This window comes from Poecilia latipinna, unplaced genomic scaffold, assembly GCF_001443285.1.
Source record: "Poecilia latipinna isolate Pla-1442-1.1 unplaced genomic scaffold, P_latipinna-1.0 Scaffold4504, whole genome shotgun sequence".
NCBI classification, from domain to species: domain Eukaryota; kingdom Metazoa; phylum Chordata; class Actinopteri; order Cyprinodontiformes; family Poeciliidae; genus Poecilia; species Poecilia latipinna.
In genome coordinates, this window is record NW_015117120.1 from 1 (window position 1) to 22,684 (window position 22,684).

A 22,684-nucleotide genomic window follows, 5' to 3' on the forward strand; every position below is an offset into this window, starting at 1 on the left:
ACTCCTCTGAGAACGGTTCTGCCTGAGGCGAGCGCTCCACAAACTGTCCTCATCCCAACATTCCCACAAAAAAAAAAAAAAAAAAAGGGACGGGCATAGCTTAATTCCTCAGTAGTGTTTACGGATAACGGTTCCTTCGTTTGTCGCCTTAGTCTTTTTCTCCATCCTCACTGCTTCCTGTTGGGAAAGAAACAACGAATGAACTCACAAGAAACATCCATCGGCGATCCTGAACCTGAACAAGATAAAGATTTCTGTGTTCAATGAAGCCAAAACAAGCTCCCATTTTCTTACCAGCGTCATTGTGAAGCTTAAAAATTATGTGACTATTTTACAGTCAAAAGACGTCAGAATGAGAAAAATGTGAATTAATATTTTAATTAACTATTATATTGAGATATGTAAATGCTTTTGTCTTGCACCTCGCCTTTACTCCTTTGGACATCAAATACACTCTTAAGACCATCATAGAAACATTATGCATCCAAATATTGTTTTAAAGAAAATCTATGAATCGCTATTACCTTCTGTTCACAACTTGCATAGATATTCATAAACCTTCTAAACTTATAACACCCTAAATTATGGTTCTAGTGATATTTTTGAAGAAAAACATTTATTTATTTTGCAACCTGGAACTTTTGCAGGGGTAATATCCGAGTCTGGAAGTGTGAAAGATCAGTAACAATTACTTTGACCAGGCTCGTCAAAAATAGAAAGCACACATGTAAGCTCAAATTTACAGTAGATGAATTTAAATAGTAGAAAACAATTAAAAAAATAACTTTTTGAAGGAATGTCAACATCATAAAATGGAACAAAAAATATATGACTGTCAAATCAGGCAATAGTGTAGAGTGGGATTATTGAACAGCAGAGAAGAAATGTAGAAGGGACAGATTTTTCTATTTAGGCATGTGAGAGCATACAGACGTGTGTATATATAACACATGTATAAATAACACAAGGAATTATTGCATTCAAAACTAATTGACTTGATTGCTTAGACAGAAAGGGGGCATGCAGTAAATGTATTGTAATGCAGAACACCATCAGCTTAGAAAAAGTCTAGATTGTTTGCTTTATTTAAAAAAAGATTATCATTTTAAATCAAGAGGTTTAAACATTACAATGTTGTATGATTGGGGTTCTTTTTATTGAAATCATTAGGAAACAGATATCAGTGTGATTGACAAATAGAATAATTGATCATGTGCAATTATCTTAATTGCTAAAAAAAAAAAAAAAAAAAAAAACACCAACTTGATTAGGGCTGATTAATCAAATCAATCGTGAAAAATTGATTATAGAAATAATCGTCAACTAATTTAGTAATCGGTTAATAGTTACCTGGAGTATAGAGACTCCAAGAATGCACATTTGCTGAAAGAACAACAGTCAGAGTAGTAATAAAGTCAAAACTGTACAAAAAGATGCATACATTTTTTAATTTAAAATACAAAACCTTTCATTTATTCATTCAAAAACTAAACAGACATCTTTTTTTTTAGCATCAATTGCTACAATGATCAAGTGTTAACATTTTTATTTTCTTTTTTAAAAACTGTAATTACTTGTTTATGTGCATGTTTTAATGTATTTTTAACATCGTCTGAAAAAGGCTCAAGTGGTCAAATGAAAAACTTGCAGAATGTGCAAATTTCTTAAATAGAATTAAATTAACCGTCAGAATAATCGATTATTAAAATTGTTAATTCTGATTAATATTAAGTGCAATGGGATGGTACTCTCAGCTGGGTAAAGGTTTTATATTTTAGCTGTTTTAATTTTTGATAGATTTAGAGACTATGTATCAATTAATCAAATATGTAGCCTATTGACTAACAAATGGTAAAAACCTTGTATATAAAACTAATGATTGAGAAAAGATTTCATCTTTAAGTCTTCAAAGATGGAAGACTGATGCTGAACTTGCCTCCTTGTTCGATGTCGGAGTCGGTGAGATGCGTCAGGGAGAAGCTGGCGATGTTTGCCGGTGAAATGGAGAAACGGGAGTAGGTGGAGGAGCTGCTCCAGCTCGGCTGCAGCACGCGTCCGACTGACTGGGGAGTAGAGGACACGTCCTTAGAGACGGGGTCTTTGTCACTCTTGGAGAGGAAGGCAGGTCCGGGTGAGGAGAAGTCGTCGTCCCACTCAAAACCACCACCTGAGAGACGTTACAGAACACGTTAGCAGATTGGATTCATGTTAATCGGTGACAGTGAATACCAGGTTTTCGCCTCACCCTCTTCGTCTGTTGAGCTTTCAGAGTTAGCAAAGCGGTTCAGGTAGCTGGCTGTGGACACGGGGCTGCTGAGCTCTGGGGACTGACTGCTCAAACCAGACAAGTGGTCTCCCAGTTCCTTAGTGGGCGTCTCCTGCAACGCAACAGGTAAGAGAACAATTAATAGGACACAAATGAGCGCTCCGCTTTTATTGGAACCTCTGTACAAGAAGTGTGACTGGCTTAAACTGTTCTAGCTTTTTGTAGTAACATTAAAAAAATGCACAAGGACAAAAAACAAAAAACGTTTAATTTCAGAACATTTATTCAGTGAATTTAAGAAAAAATAAAAAAAATTGCAAAATAAAATTTAAGTTGTCATTACCTGGTCAAACAGGTAGACTGTGACATCATCGAAGAACGACACCGCTCTCCTGGAGTTCTCTGCATTGTGCCTGGATGCAAACGAGGAAGACGGAGCTTCGATGTTCAGGTTGGTCGGTTTCAGCAGGCTCTTCAGGTTCCTGCCGCTGGTGTCGTCCGACACAATAATGGGCACGGCGTGCACGACTTCGTCCTCGCTGTCCTCGCTGGAGCTGTGCAGCTGATACGCGCGCATGTCGTCGTCGGAGTCCTCGCTGTTCTCGTCCTCCTCGTCGGCGTCGACGCCGTCTTCTTGTCCTTCTAAACCCGGACCGTCGCACCTGCCCAGGTAGCGGCCCTCCACGTCGGGCTCTTTGATTTTATGACCGTCGTGGGCGTAGGTTCTGGTCAGTTTAGCGTGAACAGCGCCCTCTAGTGTCGGCTTTGTGGCGGGATCGGATGGGAGAGGGGAGGTTTCCAGACCTTCTGTCGGACTCAGTGTTTCAGGAAACGAGTCCTGGTGATTCTCCGTTTCCGTTTCTTTTCCATTGTGAGCTTCTGCCACTTCGCTTTTTAGCTCCTCTCTAATATCTGAAGTCGCCTCTAGATGCAGGTCCTCAACATCAACAGGTGCAGAGGAATCTTCTTGGGAAAATAAAGCATCAATATCTCTTTCCTTGTAAGCTTCCAGCATCTGACCTTCAGTGTTCCTCATCCATGCGACTTCTGCAGAACTTCCTGCGGTCGACTCCTCTGCCTTTTTCTCTGGTTCCGATTCATTATCCGAAAAGTAGGCGGAGTCTCTGTAGTTGCTACCAGTGAGTGGTTCTTCTGCAGGATCTCCGTGGTCTGGCCGGTGATCCTCGCTTGGATCCACACCGCGAGTTTCGAGCATACCCACAGCCTCAGAGATGACTATTTTGGGGGGGACCAAATTGGTGGAAGCACAAAGCTCTTCCGACTCCTCTTCGATGGAAACGCCAACGTCATTTTTCACAGGGGAGCAGTCTGCGACGTTGGGCTGCGAGTTCCATTCGGGAGACTCCAGGTTCTCCGTCTCATAGCCGCTGTCTGATATTTTGTACGGAGGCTGAAGTTTATTTTGGGAGATTTGAGCTTTCAGCTCCTCCGCCTGCTCCGCCAGCCGATGAATGTCGAGAGAGTCGAGAGAATCTGGCGTTTCAGCTGAATTGTCCACCGTCGGGACGGTGGTGGACATGCTGTCTTCCAATAAGCTATCCTGGCTTATCTGATCCAAGGAAGGACCGGACACGAGGAGAGAGGATCTAACGAGTGGGTGTCCGTTAGTCTCCAGGAAAGATTCTTCCTGATCAGACAGATTTGTTTCCAGGTCTAGATCTGCGTCCTCAATCAGCTCACTCAGAAGGTCGTTGCTCGTTAGGTCATCGTTCTGTCCATTTTCAGAAGGGATTGTTTGAACTGGGAGATTTTCAGGCATTTCACTTCCTATGACCTTTGAGACTTCGTGGTCATCTTCAAGGCTGGGGATTTTGGCATCTGTGGACAAAGAGTCTGTAGTGGCACTGTCAGAGCAAAAAGGGATATGGCCATCCATACTGTTAGTGATGTGCTCAAACCTCTGTGAGGTAGAATTGAAACCGGAGTCTGCAGTCCTGTCTGAGGACTGGAGCAGAGTGAGGTCTTCAGTGGAAGAACCGTTACTGACTGGCACCTGGCTGTCTGTTTTGTCATCTGCAACCACTGTAATGGAAGGCACCAGAGTTTTATTTTCTATCAAAAACGGCCCCAAGTTGGTGCTTGGAGAGTCTAAAAAATCCCCTGTTGAGGCTGTGCTACTTGTTGCAGGACTCAAATGTGTATCTGCTGTGTTTAAGCTGCCTAAAGTGTCGAAGTTGTCCCAGGAGTTCATCTTGAATGTTTCCTCGGGTTCGTGGACAATGCCCGGTAAGAGAAAGTTCTGCAGTGGATTTGAGAAGCTCGAGTCCTCTTTCATCAGGTTCTGTTCTCTGAGAAACAAAAAATTATCAGACAGTTTTTCAGTCTCCAGACGCCTCCTTGCATCCGTGTTTTCCTGCTCTCCTTCCATAGCAACCGGCTGGTGACAGGTGTCCCCCTCCTCTAAAAAATAGCTCGGATTTGGGTTCACGTCTTCGACTTCCAAAGCTTCATCAAGAAAAGGGTTCCCACTGCGCTCCGGGAGCTCCAGAAAGTTCTGCCTCCAGGAGGGGGAGTCTTCGTGCTTTGACCCCTCTTCAGTGAAAATGTTGGTGTGGTACGGACTGTCGTTTTCTAGAGATGACCAGATGTGGCTGTCTGGTAAATATGAATCCTTTGAGTCGATGCTTTGGTGGAAAAAGTCAGCATCCGTGCTCGACTCGTCCAGACGGACATCTTGAAGCACAACAAAGTCTTTCTGGATAGAAGTGAAGCCCATGTCCTGTTCTGCGTTCTCAACGTCCCCGTCAGCGCTCTCGCCTTGCTCCTCAAGCTGGATATAATATTCATTCCCGTTTGATGACTCCTGCGAATTAAACACTGGGACAATCCCAGGAACTCCTAATGCAGAGTTCCCACTTTCAGCTCCTCCTGCCCTGGGTAGAGGATCGGGGAAATGAGCCTGGATGTCCTCCCTAGAAACAGGGAAGAACATGCTCTGGTAGTTTAAGGTAGTGTCCATGTCTGATCGGCCGTGGCTGCTGTCGTAGTGGTCATGCTTGGCTGCTTCCCAAACGTACTCGAAGCTGAGACCTTTGCTCGTTTCTGTAATGGTCAAAACTTCGTCTATCTCTTGTCGCAAAGCATCGTCGGCAAACTGGTCCAGGATCGGGAAAGACGAGTGGTTAGCAGTCTGTCGGGTGACGGGATTAGGCTTCAGTGCATCCCAGCGTTGCTCGAAATCTTCCTCCATGTCCTTCTGGCCTTGCATTCGCAGATAGATTAGCAAACGGTGCACTTCCTCGGCTGTGGCCCGCTTCTCAGGGGAGAGCCAGCAGAACTGCAACACCTCATACCTGCAGGTACAAAAAACAGATAAATCATTTAGACTTTCTCCTGACTTTATAACTGTTTTTCTACTCTATTTGGGAGGAAAATCTCTCAGACAATGGCTGAAAAGTCTCACCATCTGTCAGAATAAGGAAGCTCTAGTTGCGGTTTGAACAGTTTGACTTGTTGCTCCTTGATTACATGATGTAGAACCTCCCGGTCATGCAGGTGTGGGTACGGCTGAGTGGCATTCTCAAAAAGCTCCCATAATGTGACCCCCAAAGCCCTGCAAACAGAGGAAGAGCGGCAGCTACTGTTAGCCCCATAAAACACACTTGCTGCTCAGCAAATTACATGAACATGAAACAAATGCATTTAAATGAATGAGGTTACATAAAAACACTGGTAATTATTGGAAACATTTCCAAGCGGAGCAGTATTTAAACGACACATTATTGCCGTCGCAGGAAAGGAAAAACAAGTTAATTTTTAACACGATACTATCTAGAACAAAGTATCATCTGCCATCTGTACTTTAACTCGCATGTTTGCAACACTTAACTGACTTCAACAGGACAAAAAGAAGTCATGTGGTCTTTATTAGGTTCTATATCCAAACTGGTATACAGTCTTTTTATTTTTATTTTTTTTTTACCAGGGTTGGAAATCTTACATAGGCCTGCCTGACGTTAGAAAATTTGCAACGTCGATAGTAAAGGCTAATATTGTAATAATATTGTCTATTATTCTTGTTCCTCTCTTACATCCAGCGTCAGGATCTGCTGCTTTCAGACTCCAACTGTGCAACTGGCTAAATATTACAATAACATGAAAAATGTAGGTTGATAACACTAGGAATAAAGTTGCAAACAATTACTTAAACTTCAAACAGTCCTTTGTGATATAAATATTGCACACACTGATATGCAATATACATTACAAACATTTTCATCCAATTCACTGAAGGTTTTAACAGTTTTTTCTAGAACTCGGAAGAAAGACGTGATCAACTCATTATCAGGCAGATTTTTTTTTTTTTTGACTCTTCAAAAGGTTTTTTTTGGTCAGCAGATATGTGTACCTACCACACATTGCTGGCCTTTGTCTGCTCCATCGTAATCACCCCCCCATGGCGCTCCACCACCAGTTCAGGAGCCAGCCACCGCAGGGGTGCGAACACATCATCCTCCGTGATGATGTAATCGTCCTGCAGAAATGGGATTGTTTTAAACGTGGCATCACACAGATATGGATAACAGCCTAAACGAAAAGCATCGTAAAGAGCAGAGATTTAGCGACTGTTGAGGCAGCACACCCTGACATTGCCTCTCTGTTTTCTTACAGAAATAGATTCGCTGGGTGACCTTCCCTCATGAGTATTAAATTCAGACAGCATAACTGCTGGCTAAGCTGTATTTCAGGAATGCAGTAGATCCAACTGCTGAGGACATATGCAGCACGTCAAGTTACAGAGAGGACAATCCGATTTCTGCGGTGAAATGTATCCCATGTCTGATCAAAGGGGACATTTGTTTCGTCTCAGACTGAACGCAGTTATTTTCTGTGCGCTCGCCTGGGTAAAAATAGCAGAGATTGAGATTCTTCTTCAGCTATGAAACCCAGCCAGGTTTTGATGTAGTTATGACAGCGATTTAGCTACGAGTAAAACACAAAAACTAAACCAAAGGATGAATGGTCCAAGTTTTGATTATCACATCATCTTCCAATAGGACCCACCAAAAAAAAAAAAAGCACATGTGTTTTTGGTATTTTATAGAGCACATTATCAGGGACTACCTACAAATAACTTAAAAACATTTGACAACAGAATACAACTATGAAATATTTAAACTTTGCAAAAACCAAAAGAATATCCACAAGTACATTCTCCTGAAGTGTATTTTAGGTCAGGCACATAGGTTGGTCACCCAATGAATCTGGATTATTCCTAAAAATCTAGAGATATTTCATCCTTTCCAATAACATTCAGAGTGAACAAAACTACATTTGCTGTGGCATCTCCTTTTCCGGCTTGGTTAGACAAGCTGAAACATCAGTCGTTAAATTTTATGATGTTCAAATTCAAGCACCAAGTTCATGAAGGATGGGAACTTTTTGAAGACATTTTGTCCTTACACGATGAACTATACTGAAATATCACATGCCGAATTAACAAAAAGTCATATTAAAACAGAAAGTAAACATGCTAGCATTAGCCTAGCACTTCTTCAAACAACTGAGAAAATGTAATGTGGAGGAGAACCATGGGGAATTCCTTGGTTATACGTGTCAACTTGGATATAAGTTTAGGACTGAAGCTTGTTGGTTTTCCTTTGGGATGCCTTGTTAATATATATTAGCATTTTCACCCATTTTCCTCTCGAGTTGGAGGAGTGCATTTTGACCGACCTTTATAAACTACTACTGGGATTTAAAAAAATAAAAAAATAAAAAATCTGCCACTGTCAAGGAAAGTACATACGTCCTAAACATCACTGGTGACTGGGACACAGCGACAAAAATAATGTAAATCATGCATTATAGATGAAATAGTGTTTTATTTAACTACATATTATAGTTCGGAAGAAGTTGTTTATACAGCATATTTGGGACTGAATCTTAGCTTGTCATGACAACTTCTTCATTTGTGAGGAATACTAATAAATTACATATGATCATAAACTCAAATTTCAGATAAGCAAAGACTATTTTGCAAACAGTATTAAAAAATCCAAGTGAACCTATGAAAGCTGTGTTTCTGTGAAAAGGAATGTCATTAGTTAGCATTAGATGAAAAAAAAAAAAAAATGTATGCAGATTATTACAGTAATTATGCACAGAGGATAACAAACCATGAATGTCCTTACTTTATATCTGTAGGGTCCGATCCCATAGTCTCCCACTTTAACTGTAAGATCTGAGGTCAAGTAGCAGTTCCTTAGGGCCAAATCACTGTGAGAACACACACACACACACACAAAAAAAGCATTAAATATTTACTAAGATCAATCTCGCTTCTTTCTTTAAGTGTCGGTTTTTATACAAGCTTTGCTCATCTGGTTGTAAGAGATTACCACGGAATGGTTCTAGAGGGGCGTCTCTCAAGAATCACAAATGATTTGGGTGCCCACAGGAATTCAGTACAAGTGGCTTCTCCTTTTTCCCCACTCTTCTCATTAAACTCTTACGGGAGCTATTTTTTATTTTTTTTGGCTTGGGCACAGGATGTTGCTTCTGGAGAGGAAACGGACCGAGAGCTTTTGTCGGTCTGCCAGGAGAGGGCGTCCAGCTCAGAGGTTCTGCACATTAAGCATTCATTCACAGCGAATCCAGAGGCAGGCTCCTGTTACTCTCTGCCTCACCGGCGTTCTTGGTACACAGAGTCCTTTTTTTAAACCACCCAATGACAGACGCTGTGGACACCAATATCCTTGTGCGTACATGCATAGCCTAGCTAACAACCTGTCCTGCAGAAACCTCTGAAAAGATAAATGAAGATGCATTTTGAAGCACTCCTGTCCTCCGCTGTTGGTTAACGTGTCAACATGTTAGTGACACAGTAAGGAGGGGAACAAGTTCAACATGTTGGCCCTACAAGTCTGTTATATGGTGAAGAGGCGATCACTTCAATACCCATGAGGTATTTGTGGACTCATTCCAAAACCCAGCTACACTCTCGGGTTCAGCAATACTTGGGTCACTCAAATCACTTCTTGAAAAATAATATTAACCAAGTGGCACATTTTGAAAGAAAATTGTTAGTTTAGATGACAATTTAAAAAAAAAAAGTTACGGATGCCATCTTTTAAAAGTGCAATATTAAACAAAAGTGTAAAACAACATAACATGAAAGAAAAAATTACTAAAAAACTAATTTTCAGACATACATTCCTTGTAAATAATTTGGTGGCATTAGTGGTTGAGTTGAAAAGTCATTTTAAATCATGTCTAAAAAGCAAAACATTTATGGAATAAAATATTCCCTCCACCCATCCAACACCTGACGATGCTTTCATGCAAAAACAAAAAGCTCATATGTGCATCCTAAAATCAAGATAAAAATTCAACTGATTGTGAATAAAAGCAATTATTTTACCTATTCAAGCAATGTCATATTTATAGTTTTAAGAAGCCATTTCCAAAAGATTTGAGTTGAAAAAAGTCCAATGACAAAAACAAAAGATTCCAGTAATGACCAATTTTTATTTTCTTTTTCTTGGTCATTACTGGAATGATTTAATTATTTCAATCTTTAATTTAATTATTTCAAAAATGATTTAATTATTTCAATGTTAAGTTTCAGGGATTTCTTTTAAACTGAGCCAAATTTAAAGTTTCAATTGCATCATTTGAGCCAAACACGGTCACTTCTAGCTGGGAAAAAAAGCCCAGGATGACGACGGACAAATGTCAAAGTTGAAGTTTGAAATGGCAGCTGAAAAAACTAGCAGGTGACATAGTGCTGCCTTCTGTTGTGTAAAGATTATTTTTGGTTGAGAAATGTTTTGACTACAGGTGAAAGAGTTCTCGGCACTGGATAAATACGTTTAAGAATATTACTCCGATTGAATTTAATGTACACTGCCAAAGAGAAAAAAAAAAAGAAAAATATTGATTCATAAGAGATCCCACACTTAAAAAATGTAAACATTTTAAAGTTTCCAAAAAGGAATTTATTAATGAGACAAGCTGCTGATTGGGTTTTGCTCTTTTGCACCTCCATTCTTATCCCTGCATAGCAAAGCTGAGATTTCAGCCTGGGACGTCGGCCCACACAGCACTTGTCCCGAGGGGTTTTGTGTCTGTGTTGCTGCACCAAGCGCTTACCCTCTTATATACAGTTTCATCAAGCTGCACACTGTGTCCTTTTTTTTAGTTCGCATAATGAGTTAGTTTTTTTTTGTTTTTTTTTAAACGTTTTGAGTTGAACCTGTCAAAGAACCATTTTCACTAGTGAAAATGAAACGAGTCAACGCTGAGGAAATCGTGTAGACCTCTCTGTGAGTTGTAACAAGGATTAAACCACAACACCCAATATGAGGATATCCCTTTACATGCAAAGAGCAGAATCATCATATCCCTCTGGCAGCGGACAGCTGACACTGTGGCAATGCATTGGAGCTGTGTAATTGGAACCCTCAAAGCTTATTCTGAGCATGCAAAATAGAGCTGATGAGCTGAGCATCGTATGCTAGCCCCACCCCACCCTGCGATCCCCGAGTTCTTAACATCTCCCTGCACCCCTGCTGGCGGGGGTGGAGGGGTATGAGGTGGGGGAACCCAACCAGTGCTGGCTGTGGTAAAAATGAAAACGAAACGCGGCCGCTCCGCTGTACAAACCTTTTTTGGAGAACACCTGTACTCCTGAGACTGGTTGGACAGACAGTAGGCAAGTAAAACTGACTGTCGGTCTACGTCTTCGTAATCATTTCCACCAACTTTTATGACTGTGTACTTACCACATGACACTTTAAATACCTTGTAAAATTAATTATTTTAGAAATCAAAGTAGCAAAACTTACTGATTAGGTAAATATTAACATATTTGAAGTTTGTTCTTTTTTTTAAAAGACCTCAAAATAAAAGTAAATAATCACAATCTTTAAAAACTACAAAACAATGCTGACACAGCTGCTGTCGCTGACAAAGTAAGCAATACCCTAAACAGTGGCTGCACAAAAAGAAAAAAAAAGAAAGAAACACATTGCTTTGCTTAGCGGATCAAAACTGTGTGCGCTTAATTAAGTGTTGCAGTTCTGAAGTGCTACCTGTGCAGGAAGTTGTGTTTGTGAAGGTGAGTGACACCAGCAGCAATTTCGCAGGCCATCCTCTGCAGCTGCAGCAACTCAGCGTTTCTCAACGTCCAATCCTGCTGAGATAGATAGCTTCGCAAATCCCCCTGCAGCAACAAGCAAAGACGCACACAAAGAGCAGTTAACCCATTCAAAGCAAACAACTGACCAGAAAGAGAAATATTCTGTAAATTATTACAAAAAAAAAAAAAAAGGCAAGAGATGCCAATAAAATGCAGTGTGCAGACGCTGCCACAAAGGGGCAGCAGACTCCCCGCTTCTTGTCTTTTCAGCACTTCTCACAGCCCAGGGTGAGACAGCCAAATAAGGGTAACACAATTCAGTGCTTCTCAGTGCTGTGTCACAGATTTATAAATAAGAGTGGTCTCGGTCAGATCGAGAAATTACTGCGTACTCATCTCGTCTGGACAATTATTCATCGCCAATACAATGAACTGGAAATATTCACATTCAAAATGATAAAGAAACTATTTGGAAAATTAACCCTGCGGTTTGCCGGAGCGGCGTGACGACAGAGCAGTGAGACGTCAATCATGTGGTGCACCGGGAACAAATAGTTAACCTCTGGGGGGTATGCCAAAGAGTCAGTAAATTTGACTTTCAACAAGCGCTCAGGCCCAGCCTCGTAGCACATCTGTGTCTGTCATTCATTAAAGTATAACAGAAAGTGACTGCCAAAACGTAAATTTTTTACTTGTGAAACCCCTTAAAACTTTCTTTTGGAAAAAAAAAAAAAAAAAAAAAAGCCTGCTAAAATGTGCAAAACAGTCGGTTTAAGAGAAATTCCCTTAAATTAGCTAAACATGCAAATATCTTTACTGTTTGAGTTTACATGCTAACGTTTACAAGGAGTATCTTTTGCAACAAGCTGTCTAGTTCCTTTAAAATCAGTCATATGAGCTCAGTTCTAAGTATTAATTGAGTTTACTTCACGATTACACACTTTTCTTTGTCGGTCTGACACATAACTCTAATAAAACACATTGAATTATAACGTGACAAATATGGAAAATCGTATGTTCGCCTTTGCTTGGCTCTGTATACACAGAAGATCCAGCAGGGCTTTCGTAGAAAGTCTTAACTCTAAAGCTGCATTCAAAGTATATAAACGTAGTCGTTAGTCTACCTTCACTTGTGAATCTTTAGGAGTAGGTTATGAAGTTTGTGTTCCAGGAAACATGCTACTAACAAAACAATAAAAGTACAAGCATGTACTAAGTTCAAGTTTAGCTTGGCTGCTACAGTATCCAGTTACAAAAATGAACATAAAAATGAATTCCAGGTATTTTCTGAGGCAACTCGGGATGCCATTTTGGAGACTTGGAGGTATTTTAGAAATTACCGTAAGCCTATTTGCAGCGTCTACCTAAGTTAATAGATCACCGAGGGCTACCGGGAAATGTAAGCAATCACGAATCAGAAGGTCAGTTTTGAAATGGTGACTAATTAAATTATACCCCAAGATTAAAAAAAAAAAAAAAAAAGCAATTAAGAGATTCGCTGATAGATCAGCAGTTAGTGGATTTGAGTTGATCAGAAACTGAAAAAATCTATTTAAAATTTATAAACCCAAGCACTATGAGGTTCTGTAAACAACATTCTTTGGTGTGGGAGTTGTTACAGAGTAAAAAATATGACTCAAAATTGCTTAAAAATAAAGTATGTAGAAGAACAAAGATGTAGGAAGATGTTTGAAAAGAAACTGCATCTTAAAAGATGTTGAGGAATTTCTGCATGGTATTCAGACTGCTAAAGAATGGCTTCTTCCCCTGGCTTCTTTTAGCATGATTTATTATTGATAACGATAAACTGCGTGGACAAATTTTAAAAGCCAATCTCGGGTGCTGCTTGCCTCACGGCATGAAACACGGAGGCATTTTTGTCAAACATCCCGACTCCTGGCCGCAAACTTAAAGATCGTCACTCAATTGACATCACTTGATATTTTAGAGCCCACAGCAACAGTTGTTTGATGTATTTTGATGTCCAAATGCTTTGAGTTTGGGTTACCCAGCATGGTTGATGTAGAACAGAAAAAAACAAACAAAAAAAAAACAACCCGCCATCAATCTACAGCTTGACAGAAGAAACATCACACTTGATTGGTTTTTTTCAGGATTCAACTTGTTCACATCGCCGCTGTAGGGTCAAATTTCATGTTTGGACATCTAGATGATGACTGATGCAGCCTTTAAGTAGTGAGAAGACAATTTTACCTTAAACACTAACAAAGAACTTCAGCTCTTTGATGTTAGGTGCCAACCGAATTCACTTAAAGAAAGAAAATATCCAGAGTGCAAGTCCAGCTCCATCTTGAAGCAATGACAAATCTTTATCCAGCGAGGGATAACGAGTGTGCACATCACTCAGTTGTGCTACCCTCACACATTATCACCCTCAACATACAGGACCTACTCTTCCTCTCCCTAATGACTTGTGGCAAGTTATTCACCTCGACTTATTTCCATGTGCTGTCAGAGGGATTACTGGAGCTGGCTGAGAAAGACCACAATGCCAGAACTTATGACTTATGCCAAGTGTGGGCAGCTGACAATACCCCGGCCCAAATGAGATGACGCAACCCCTGGCCAGACAAATTCAACTGGACTCGGCTTAAGTCGTTAAACGGGTTGGAGAAATGAGAAGAAAAAAAAAAAAAAAAAAAAGAAGACATTTGATTGTATTAATTTAGCAGACTACACAGCCAGTAAGCAACCCAACAAACGCTGACAATACAGCAGACAAATGGGATGTTGATCTAACCCTCACTCCCCAAAAAAAGAAAAAAAAAAACAAACAAACATTTGGGTTTGTTTGTAACCATTACTGCACGTTTCTTTAGCTACAGCTTCGTTTTCTTAAGAATTCATTCAACAGCTGCCAACGACCATAAAGGGTTGGCCGTAAAAATGCACAAACACAGCAACTGGTAGAGCTGACACCAGAGGAGCGTAAATGGAGCCTGTTGCTTTACTGGGTGAGGTGGGAATGTGAGAAGTCCAGGGCTTACTGTAACTATGTAACTGGCTGAAGGAGGGGATTGGAGAGGGAAGGGAAGGGTACTCCCTTAAGTTTGTTCAGGCTGTGTTGTGCGCTCCGTGAAAGACGTGAGCAAATGACCATGAGGACCAATGAGGGAAATCAGTGTGTGCAGTAGGTGGGAGGTCCAATTTGGGATTAATATGTTAAGCTTTTAATCTACATGGTCCAAAACAGCAGTCACTTCTGAGAATTTGAACAGTCCTTGTTATTATACAAGCTCAAGAAAACGCTTCAAAATGATCAGTTAATTCACTTTTTTTTTTTTTTTTTTTATATATATAATGAAGCATTGGACAAAAGTAATCACACAAAAAAATCTAAAGACAAATGTCAAAAAAAAAAAAAAAAACTTCAATTCAAAAATGCATATTTATCTGGATTTTATCTCATTTAGTTGCTTTCTTTCTTTAGTAACTAACTTATTTATGACGACCGGAAAGCACATCTTCACTCACCATTTCACAATACTCAAACACAAGCAGGAAGGGGATGGCCTCGACGCATTGTCCGAGGCACTGGAGGATGTTTGGATGCTGCAGCACTCTGAAAACAACAACCAAACACAAAGGGTTAAAAAAAAAGTCTCATTAATAAGGCTAGAAAGAAAGGAACAAAGAAAGAAGCTGTACAGCTTTATTTTGTGTTTTCAAATGTGATAAAATATTGTGCAATGTATAGAAGAAAAGGCAGAGGGTGCTGCCAACACTGGTACTACTGTTCAAATATGGACAAAAAGACAACATAATCAGTAGTTTGGTATTTAAAATTAAAACTGTTGATAATTTGTCATGATTACTCATTGGGTTTATAATAATAGCGCATTTACTGAAATTTATTGCATACACTTTCCATGCGATTACATATTTTAAAAAGGGTACAATCTTAGGATTTAAAAATGACTTCAAGGACTCAGTAGCAAAATGTCATATTTATGAAAAATCAATAAATCAATTTTCAAGGGGCACGTATGATTATCTTTAGACTAGAAGTATCTTACTCAGCCTCTGAGGCTAGAATCTTTAGTAGAAGCACATCTTGCATGAATAGAAGATCTTTGAGTATGGAGGAGTTTGTTGAAGTAGCAGCTTCCCCTCTGTTTTGATGTAACTTGTTCATGATTTGACAATTATTTCTTGAGATTAAAGCTAAGAAATAGTGATGGATACTTAAAAGAATGGCGTTTGTTTAATTTCATAAATCTTCAATTTGTTTTAAACATCGAAGAGTTTTTTTTAAGATGAAGTGAACATACTGTATTCAACTGCATGAGTGAAGTGAAATTATTTTTGTTGATCAACACGTTTGTGTGATCACTTTTAATAATAATAATAAAAAAAAAATTTGCACATTAAAAAAAGAGCCAAAATCAACAAAAATGCATTGTGTTTAAAATGACTACTTCGTTCATCTACCTGTATGGATCCCCCTGCTGCAAAAAGTCATTCTGCTCCTTAGCACTGGCACTTGCTTTCAACTCCTTTACCACCACTCTGGCTCCCCCAGGGTCTGTGTATATTTCACTCAACAGGACCTGACAGCAAATAAACACAAGCTAAATAATTAGGGGTCCTGTGAAACGAGCAAACATCAACTGAGAACATTTACATTTTATTCCCTGTATTACCCAACTCCCTACCAAATACATTAATCACCAATTAGCATGAAAAATGCTGCCTGCACAAAAATAAGAAAAACAGCAAGATAAAATGCTAAGCTCAAACTTAAAAAAAAAAAAAAAAAAAAAAAAACATCTTACCTGACCAAACCAGCCATTTCCAATCTCCTGGATGTAACTCAAACTGTGGCGTCCTACTTTGAAACCACTTGATGATTCTGAAACACCAAACAGAAACCAAATCAAAACTGACTGTACACAAGTTTTGCTTGTCATACTTAAAAATGTAAAACCTGTTGAGAAATGTGTTTCCAAAAAGGGTTGACAAAGTTCAAGTAGGTGTAATGTAAAGAATTTAAGCCTGGCTTTGCCAGTATTTGTGTTTTTGCTTATTGCTCATCTGACCTGTGATGCTGGCCAGAGGCTGCAGATGCGGGGGTCCTGGCAGTGGCACGGGAGACACAGCGAGGGTGTAAACCTCAGCCGGAGACTGCATAGAAGGCGTGTCCTCTGCTGGCGGAGTGAAGTCGATCTCATCATCAAAGTGGTCCTCAAACTCCTGCTCAAAGGAGAAATTAATTAATTAATTAATTAAATTAGGAGGAATTGTGCTCTTGTGACAACCTGCCAGCCGCCTCTCTCACCTTGAAGTCGATCTCTCTTTCCTTGCAGCAGGTCATGCAGTTCACTAGCACCACCACCAGAGCCACAAGCACAACTAATGACACGATCAAGGGCAGGTAGAGAGACACAGGCAAAGCGTCCCCTGTGTGTCCATCTGAAATGACAAAAATAGATAAAAGAAATTAAAAAAAAATAAATAAATACAATTTTGGCTGTAATAAAAAAAAAGAAAGAAACAGAGCACCTAAGAGCAGTTTTTTATCTAAATCTACCCACAACAAAGGTTTGCTTAAGACAAACAAAAATAGACTGATCATCTGATCACGAAACTCCTGCAGCTCAGCCGCCCGACTGCACGCAAAAAAGGCAATGTCAAACCAAAACACTGTGCAGTGCTACATACTTATATTTCTAAGTGCACATTATCCACAAACATAAGAACTGTCGAAGCTTTTAGTCCCGACCATCCGGCTTCTGGTTCAGAGACATTCGGAGAGACAGTTGTGGGGGTGTCCACACGGGCCCATCAGCAGCTGATGGTGCAGCAGCGGTGACAGCAGGTGTGGGGTTTCTCGAGCGAGGATGCTGCTGGCCTAGCAATTCGACTGGCAGCTTTAACAACAGCCTTTCAGCCCACCCGCTGCACTTCTCAGCCTCTAGACTGCAGCCGGGCCCGCATCACAAAAATCAGCCTTTTCCATTTTAGCACAACTGGTAAAAGAAATTTCAAGCATATTATATACACACAGAGGTGAATCTCAAAATACGACAGAAAAAAAAATTTAAAAAAAATAAAATTTTTGATATGACTTGGAAGACGAACGAGTAGCTGTTACAGAGGTGAATATTGTGTGTTTACCTACATCCCTGCACAAAGAATTTATGTATTTAATTTGATTTTTTTTTTTTTTTGTGATACTGACAGACCAACACAAAGTAAGGGAGGACTGAAAGAAAACTATACATGGCTGCATTTATACAAACAGAAACCTGAGAAGTGTGGCTGATTACCACCAGTGGAGTCTGGACTTTGATTAAGCCAAACATGATCTAATCCATACTTCACTGTTAGTCCCAACTCTTTTTCAGACAAACAGATATTTTGCAAGGTTTCATCCATTTACCCATGAGCTCATCTACTTGTCCTTAAACATTTGTTAGTTTGTAAATATTTTAAATTTAGTAAACATAAATAAAAAAATAATAAATAAATAAAAAACAGGCACTTTAAAAGTCAGGAGTGCCATCTATTATTGTAAAGCTTTAAAATATTCATGTTCAACTAAATAAATGTTTAATTGGAAAGTACTTTTAAATGTAGCAATTATTTATTTCCTATTTGAAATGCGATTACAAAAATGCAATGATTGTTGCTCAATTACTTTAACTTAAGAATGAAAAACTGCAACTCCGTTTAAAAAGAGAAAAACAACAATTAGCTCATGTTACGCTTTAGTTTTAAACAGTTGCGTAAATACTGACACTGTAAAGCGAGGGTACTTTATTTAACTTTGTACTCTGAGGTTCTAAATTCTAAAAAAATAATATTTTCGTGAATGGAAAACTGTTCAGAACAGACCCATCCTTTCACATGCTTGCTACATCCCATGGCTACAGAACATAGGATTTTAATGTGGCTATATCATGTATTTTTTTTTAAATCCTTTTTTTCTATTTTTTTTTTATCGTTCATGTGTAATATTCTAATGTTCTAAGAAGCTGAAACTGGGATTGTTACCTAAAACAAATCATCCTCGTGAATCACAGACAAGTGCATACTAGTATATGACACAGTCTCACTTTTCCAATAGCATTACCGCAAAGAATTACCGTTTCAACGATATCTTTACTAGACTCAAGCACCTTTAACATCATAACGAAAGGCAGGTCAGCTAGAACGTTAAACCAGAACATTGTTTTCATAAGCATAGGAATTACTGGATTATACTTCCAATTGAACCTGTTGAACAAGACTGCGAAATGGATACTGTGTGAATACTGGATGGTAAAACCAAATGCATACAATTTCTAAATGGCTCTTTAATGTCACAAAGGATTACATTCAAAACAACCTAGTGGAAAAATTGCCTTAATTGTAGGAAGGGTTTCAGTGCAAACACCCTGTTGTGTCTTCCAGCATAGCAACAAGTGACAAGGAAGTCCAGGACCCCCAGAGATGCTGCAGCAGCAGTCAACAGGAGCCGGGTCGCTGCCCCTCCGCATGGGATCACTTCTTCTTTATTAGGTTTTATTTGAGTCATGGGTTCCTATCATGATTTGACAGAGTTCTAAGACAAAGATGGTTTTTCTAGGACCAACACTGTAGGGAGATGTCATGTCTTATTTCAGCTGTACTGCATATTTCAGTAGTGATTCTCACAGAGGAGAAGCTGACCCATTTTTTTAAAACAGACTTTTAAAAAAAAGAAAAAAAAACTGCTTACTGCTAAAAATAAATAAATAAATAAATAAATAAATAAATAAATAAATAAATAAATAAAAATAAAAGGATGTCGGCAGAGAGCAGAAAACTGCACTGTCAGGCTGGTTCAGGATTTGTCAGTCTGGGATCAGCTACAATAAATCAAAAGCAAAGCCCGTGTTACCAGAGTTAGCCGGGTCATTCTTTTCAAGACATTATTTTCACAGAGTTGTGTTCAGTCCAAATATTTTTCATGCTTCTGTTGTCCAGAAAAATAAATAAATAAATAAATAAATAAATAAATAAATAAATAAATAAATAGAATGACAGAAACCTGGTTGGCTTGTGGTGATGTCAACATCAATTTGACTCCGAGCCATCCAAAACAATGCCCTGGCAGCAATATGACAGACAGACAGGCCTGAAACAAGCCTCACTGACTGACTGGTGATCAAGCAACAAGATAACCGGGCAGTGAAGGAATACAGCCAACATTCCCTGTGGTAAACATGTCAGCATGAGCTGGCTTCGCCCCAAAACGAGGCACAAAAATCTATAACTGTACTTTTACTTTACACTAAAAGGACCAAACAGGTCACTAAGGCAATACATTTGCTAATGAATACCTAAGCCAGTAGTTTTAATTATTTTTAAGTGCATCCACATCCATGTTCTTCAGCTAAATTCAAACTGTAACAATGAAGAATTATGGACTTGTACCGTTTAATTTATGCACCGGCTGGTGTAGGCCAAACAGGAGTGGCGAGGGAAAGGTTGTGGGTGATAAAACCATAAACAGCGGGCTCATACTGCAGCCTTTCTTTCCTGTATGCTACATTATAACTGAGCAAACAACACTGCTGCTAATCATTGATAGGGGCTGATAAGATTAGAAAACATTGCGGTTACACATTACAGGTCCACCGTTTAACTTTTTCACATTATTTATATATATATTTTTTTAATGCGGTATTCTGAGAAACTGGAGGGAATGGGACTGATGAAAAATTACCGACGTAATCTAGAAAACACTGAAATTACTTCCTGAAACTAGACTCATGGGATTCTGAAGATGACCTGTGATTTTCAATCTATTTGACTTATCCGCTGAATATACAAATCACTATAAAATCTGCACAAGTTTACAGGTGTTGAAAAGGAGTGTCATGATGCAAGCAAATTAGCACATGAAGAGATAGCAAAACATGTATTTCATAAATAATTTAATAGACAACAGTCATATGATCTCACTCATGAAAAGACATGTGATGCAGGTAAACTATCCTCAGTGCTATAAAAGTTGAAGTGATTATTCTGGAAACAGTTTAGCCAGGCTGGTAGGCAATCATCAACTCAACTCTGCAATAAATCTAGACAAAAACGGGTCAGGATATAGAAACATGGGATTGTTTAATAGCGCACAAAAAAATGAAGGTGCATACCAGAATCAATTTTGGATGACTAAGGTCTAAATTTAGGAAAATGTGTAAAATGTTTTAATTTTCAGAATTTTCTCAGTCAAATGGTGCTACTTAAACAAATCAGTGTCATCATAAATACACTGATCAATCCACTAGGTTTAAAGCCCAGGAACATCAACAAAGAATGACTTTCCTCTATTTTGGTGCCATTACTAACCTTTGCTAAAACTGTGTTTAGTTGTCGTTTGTATTTGGGTCTTTCCATCTTCAGTTTTGTGTTCAGTTGGTGAAACGTAAGCTCAGTGCAATATTCCACTTCTTCACCTTCGAAAATAACCATTTTGCTTTCAGAGTATATGCTTAGTTTGCACAGTAATTCAACTGTATAATAAAACACCCAATAATTAGAGTGATGGGTTACCATCTTCATATTATCGTGCAATTTAAAAGGCAAGGCCAAACACACAAACTGTGATCAAACTGTGGCATCTCCTCAAAAATAGCTTTTAATCTGTAATTGCAGGAAGCAGCTTCAAGGGTTTTATTTTTACATTTCAAGTACAAATAAGCATATAATTCACTACCTCATATGATATTATTACAATTTAACATTGCAAAGCCTAACTGTAAAGTCCAAGCTGCCAAAATGGTGTTTAGATGAGAAGATATTTTTTTAAAGGACAAACCAAAAAGTCTGTTAATGTTTTAAAACTCATATGACAGCAATTTACTGGTGTGACACATCAGTGAATAAATATATCATAAGCCCACAAAACGTCCAGATCAGATCTAAAAATTGAAAATGATTTATGTATTCATTTCATATATGCTGTAATATCTGGTTTGTAAGAAAAATGTCAGCAGGATGTATTTTTGTTTCAACACAGACTGTTTGAAAGATGAATGTAGTACAATCTACAGTACTAATGAAATCTCTTGACTGACTATTACAAATCATTTAAAACACCATAGATGTTTAAAATTTCAACCTTATTTGCTCTTTCACGTTAACGTGAATGTGTGATAAACTGCTATTGAAATGTGAACATATTGGACGAGATCTATACCAACATCTAAGAATTTCCCTCACAATAAAGCGACTTGCTGTTAAATAGATAGCAGAGGTAAATGTATCCAATTATATCGTGTGCTTTCCCTTAGGGGAGAGATTCGGGGAAAGTTTGTTTATGATTAGCTTCTCAGGTGGTCAGTTAGCCAGGTCGTGACTTTCACTTGATTGTGTCGTTCTTGCCGTAATTTTGTTTAAATATTTACGGGTTTGTTCAACCACCGAGTAAAACGGTTTCTTTTTTAAACCATTACCCGCACACTGCCCAACAATCTTCACAAATTACCAGAGAACAGTTATGCTGGCGTTAGCTTTATAGTTGATCATTAGCAGCAGGTAACCATTCCAGAAAATGATAGCTGGTAGACATGTTTACGTATAAACACAAAGTAAAGAAAACCATATACCATTCATTTGTTAATAAACTCGTCTTCAGGTGCCTTACCTGTTTTGCGAGTTTCCCGAAGAGGGAAAGCTTCAGAGAGCCAACATCCAGACAGAAAAATCCAGGTAGCCAGCAATAACACAGACCCATGGCGTCTCTCCATCATCCAAGTTTAGCTAACGAAATGTTAGCCAACTGAAACTGTCCTAAATAAACGGCTGATATAATACCGAATTACGTGATTTAAACATTGATTACCAATTTACTGTCAGTGTAAGCTACACATAAGAGCGCATTTTGGGGCTGTTTTAGCCAGATGCTACTCGCCGGGCTAACTAGCTTGAGCTAGCATGTCGAGGCTAGGAGTTTCAGCTGACGACAGCAAACGCAACTCCGACATGAAGCGTTCCGTTGTCCATAGAGACCAAAAACAGCGGCCACCTTTCGCGAACTGTCATATTTGATGAAAACGTCCAAGCCTTATTTACATAAACATAATCTCAGAAAAAATAAATCAACAGTCCTTTGGTATCATGAAACGCCTCTCCCCCAAAGCGCCATGTTCCTGTACATCACAGAATAGGGGCGTAAAAATCCATGTGACTGGCAGTTACCTAAACCAATCAAAAGGAAGAATGCCTTTAGCTTGTACTTGTATGGCCAATCAGCGTGTAGTTTTCTTATCAGTCAAGCGAATTCACTGATTTGTATCAAAGCAGAGGAAAGTCTTTTACTCCCA

General features: G+C 39.1%; 1 protein-coding gene across 2 annotated transcripts; it reads right to left on the reverse strand.

The window, feature by feature from the left end:
- Positions 1-98: 98 nt before the first annotated feature.
- On the reverse strand, positions 99-22,543 carry LOC106942730 (serine/threonine-protein kinase LMTK2-like). 2 transcript variants are annotated; one of them, XM_015026066.1, is made up of 15 exons: positions 22,006-22,543; positions 16,669-16,802; positions 16,430-16,583; positions 16,166-16,242; positions 15,822-15,940; positions 14,865-14,952; positions 11,323-11,453; positions 8,422-8,506; positions 6,640-6,761; positions 5,691-5,840; positions 2,610-5,580; positions 2,246-2,378; positions 1,937-2,167; positions 1,351-1,383; positions 99-177 (listed from the first exon to the last, which is right to left on the reverse strand). In XM_015026066.1, exons 1-15 carry the CDS (start codon positions 22,109-22,111, stop codon positions 149-151), a joined length of 4,563 nt encoding a protein of 1,520 aa, XP_014881552.1. In that variant the 5' UTR covers positions 22,112-22,543; the 3' UTR covers positions 99-148. The 2 variants fall into 2 exon arrangements, with proteins under 2 accessions (XP_014881552.1, XP_014881553.1); XM_015026067.1 differs by lacking the exon at positions 1,351-1,383.
- Positions 22,544-22,684: the final 141 nt, after the last annotated feature.

What these genes read in the sequence shown, in the direction of transcription:
- LOC106942730 (XM_015026066.1), bottom strand. Translation starts at nt 22,111, where the DNA reads ATGATGGAGAGACGCCATGGGTCTGTGTTATTGCTGGCTACCTGGATT. An exon ending in CTTCCTTATTCTGACAGATG is followed by an intron (nt 5,581 to 5,690) that starts GTGAGACTTTTC and finishes TTGTACCTGCAG; the next exon opens with GTATGAGGTGTTGCAGTTCT. An exon ending in CAGTCTACCTGTTTGACCAG is followed by an intron (nt 2,379 to 2,609) that starts GTAATGACAACT and finishes GTTGCGTTGCAG; the next exon opens with GAGACGCCCACTAAGGAACT.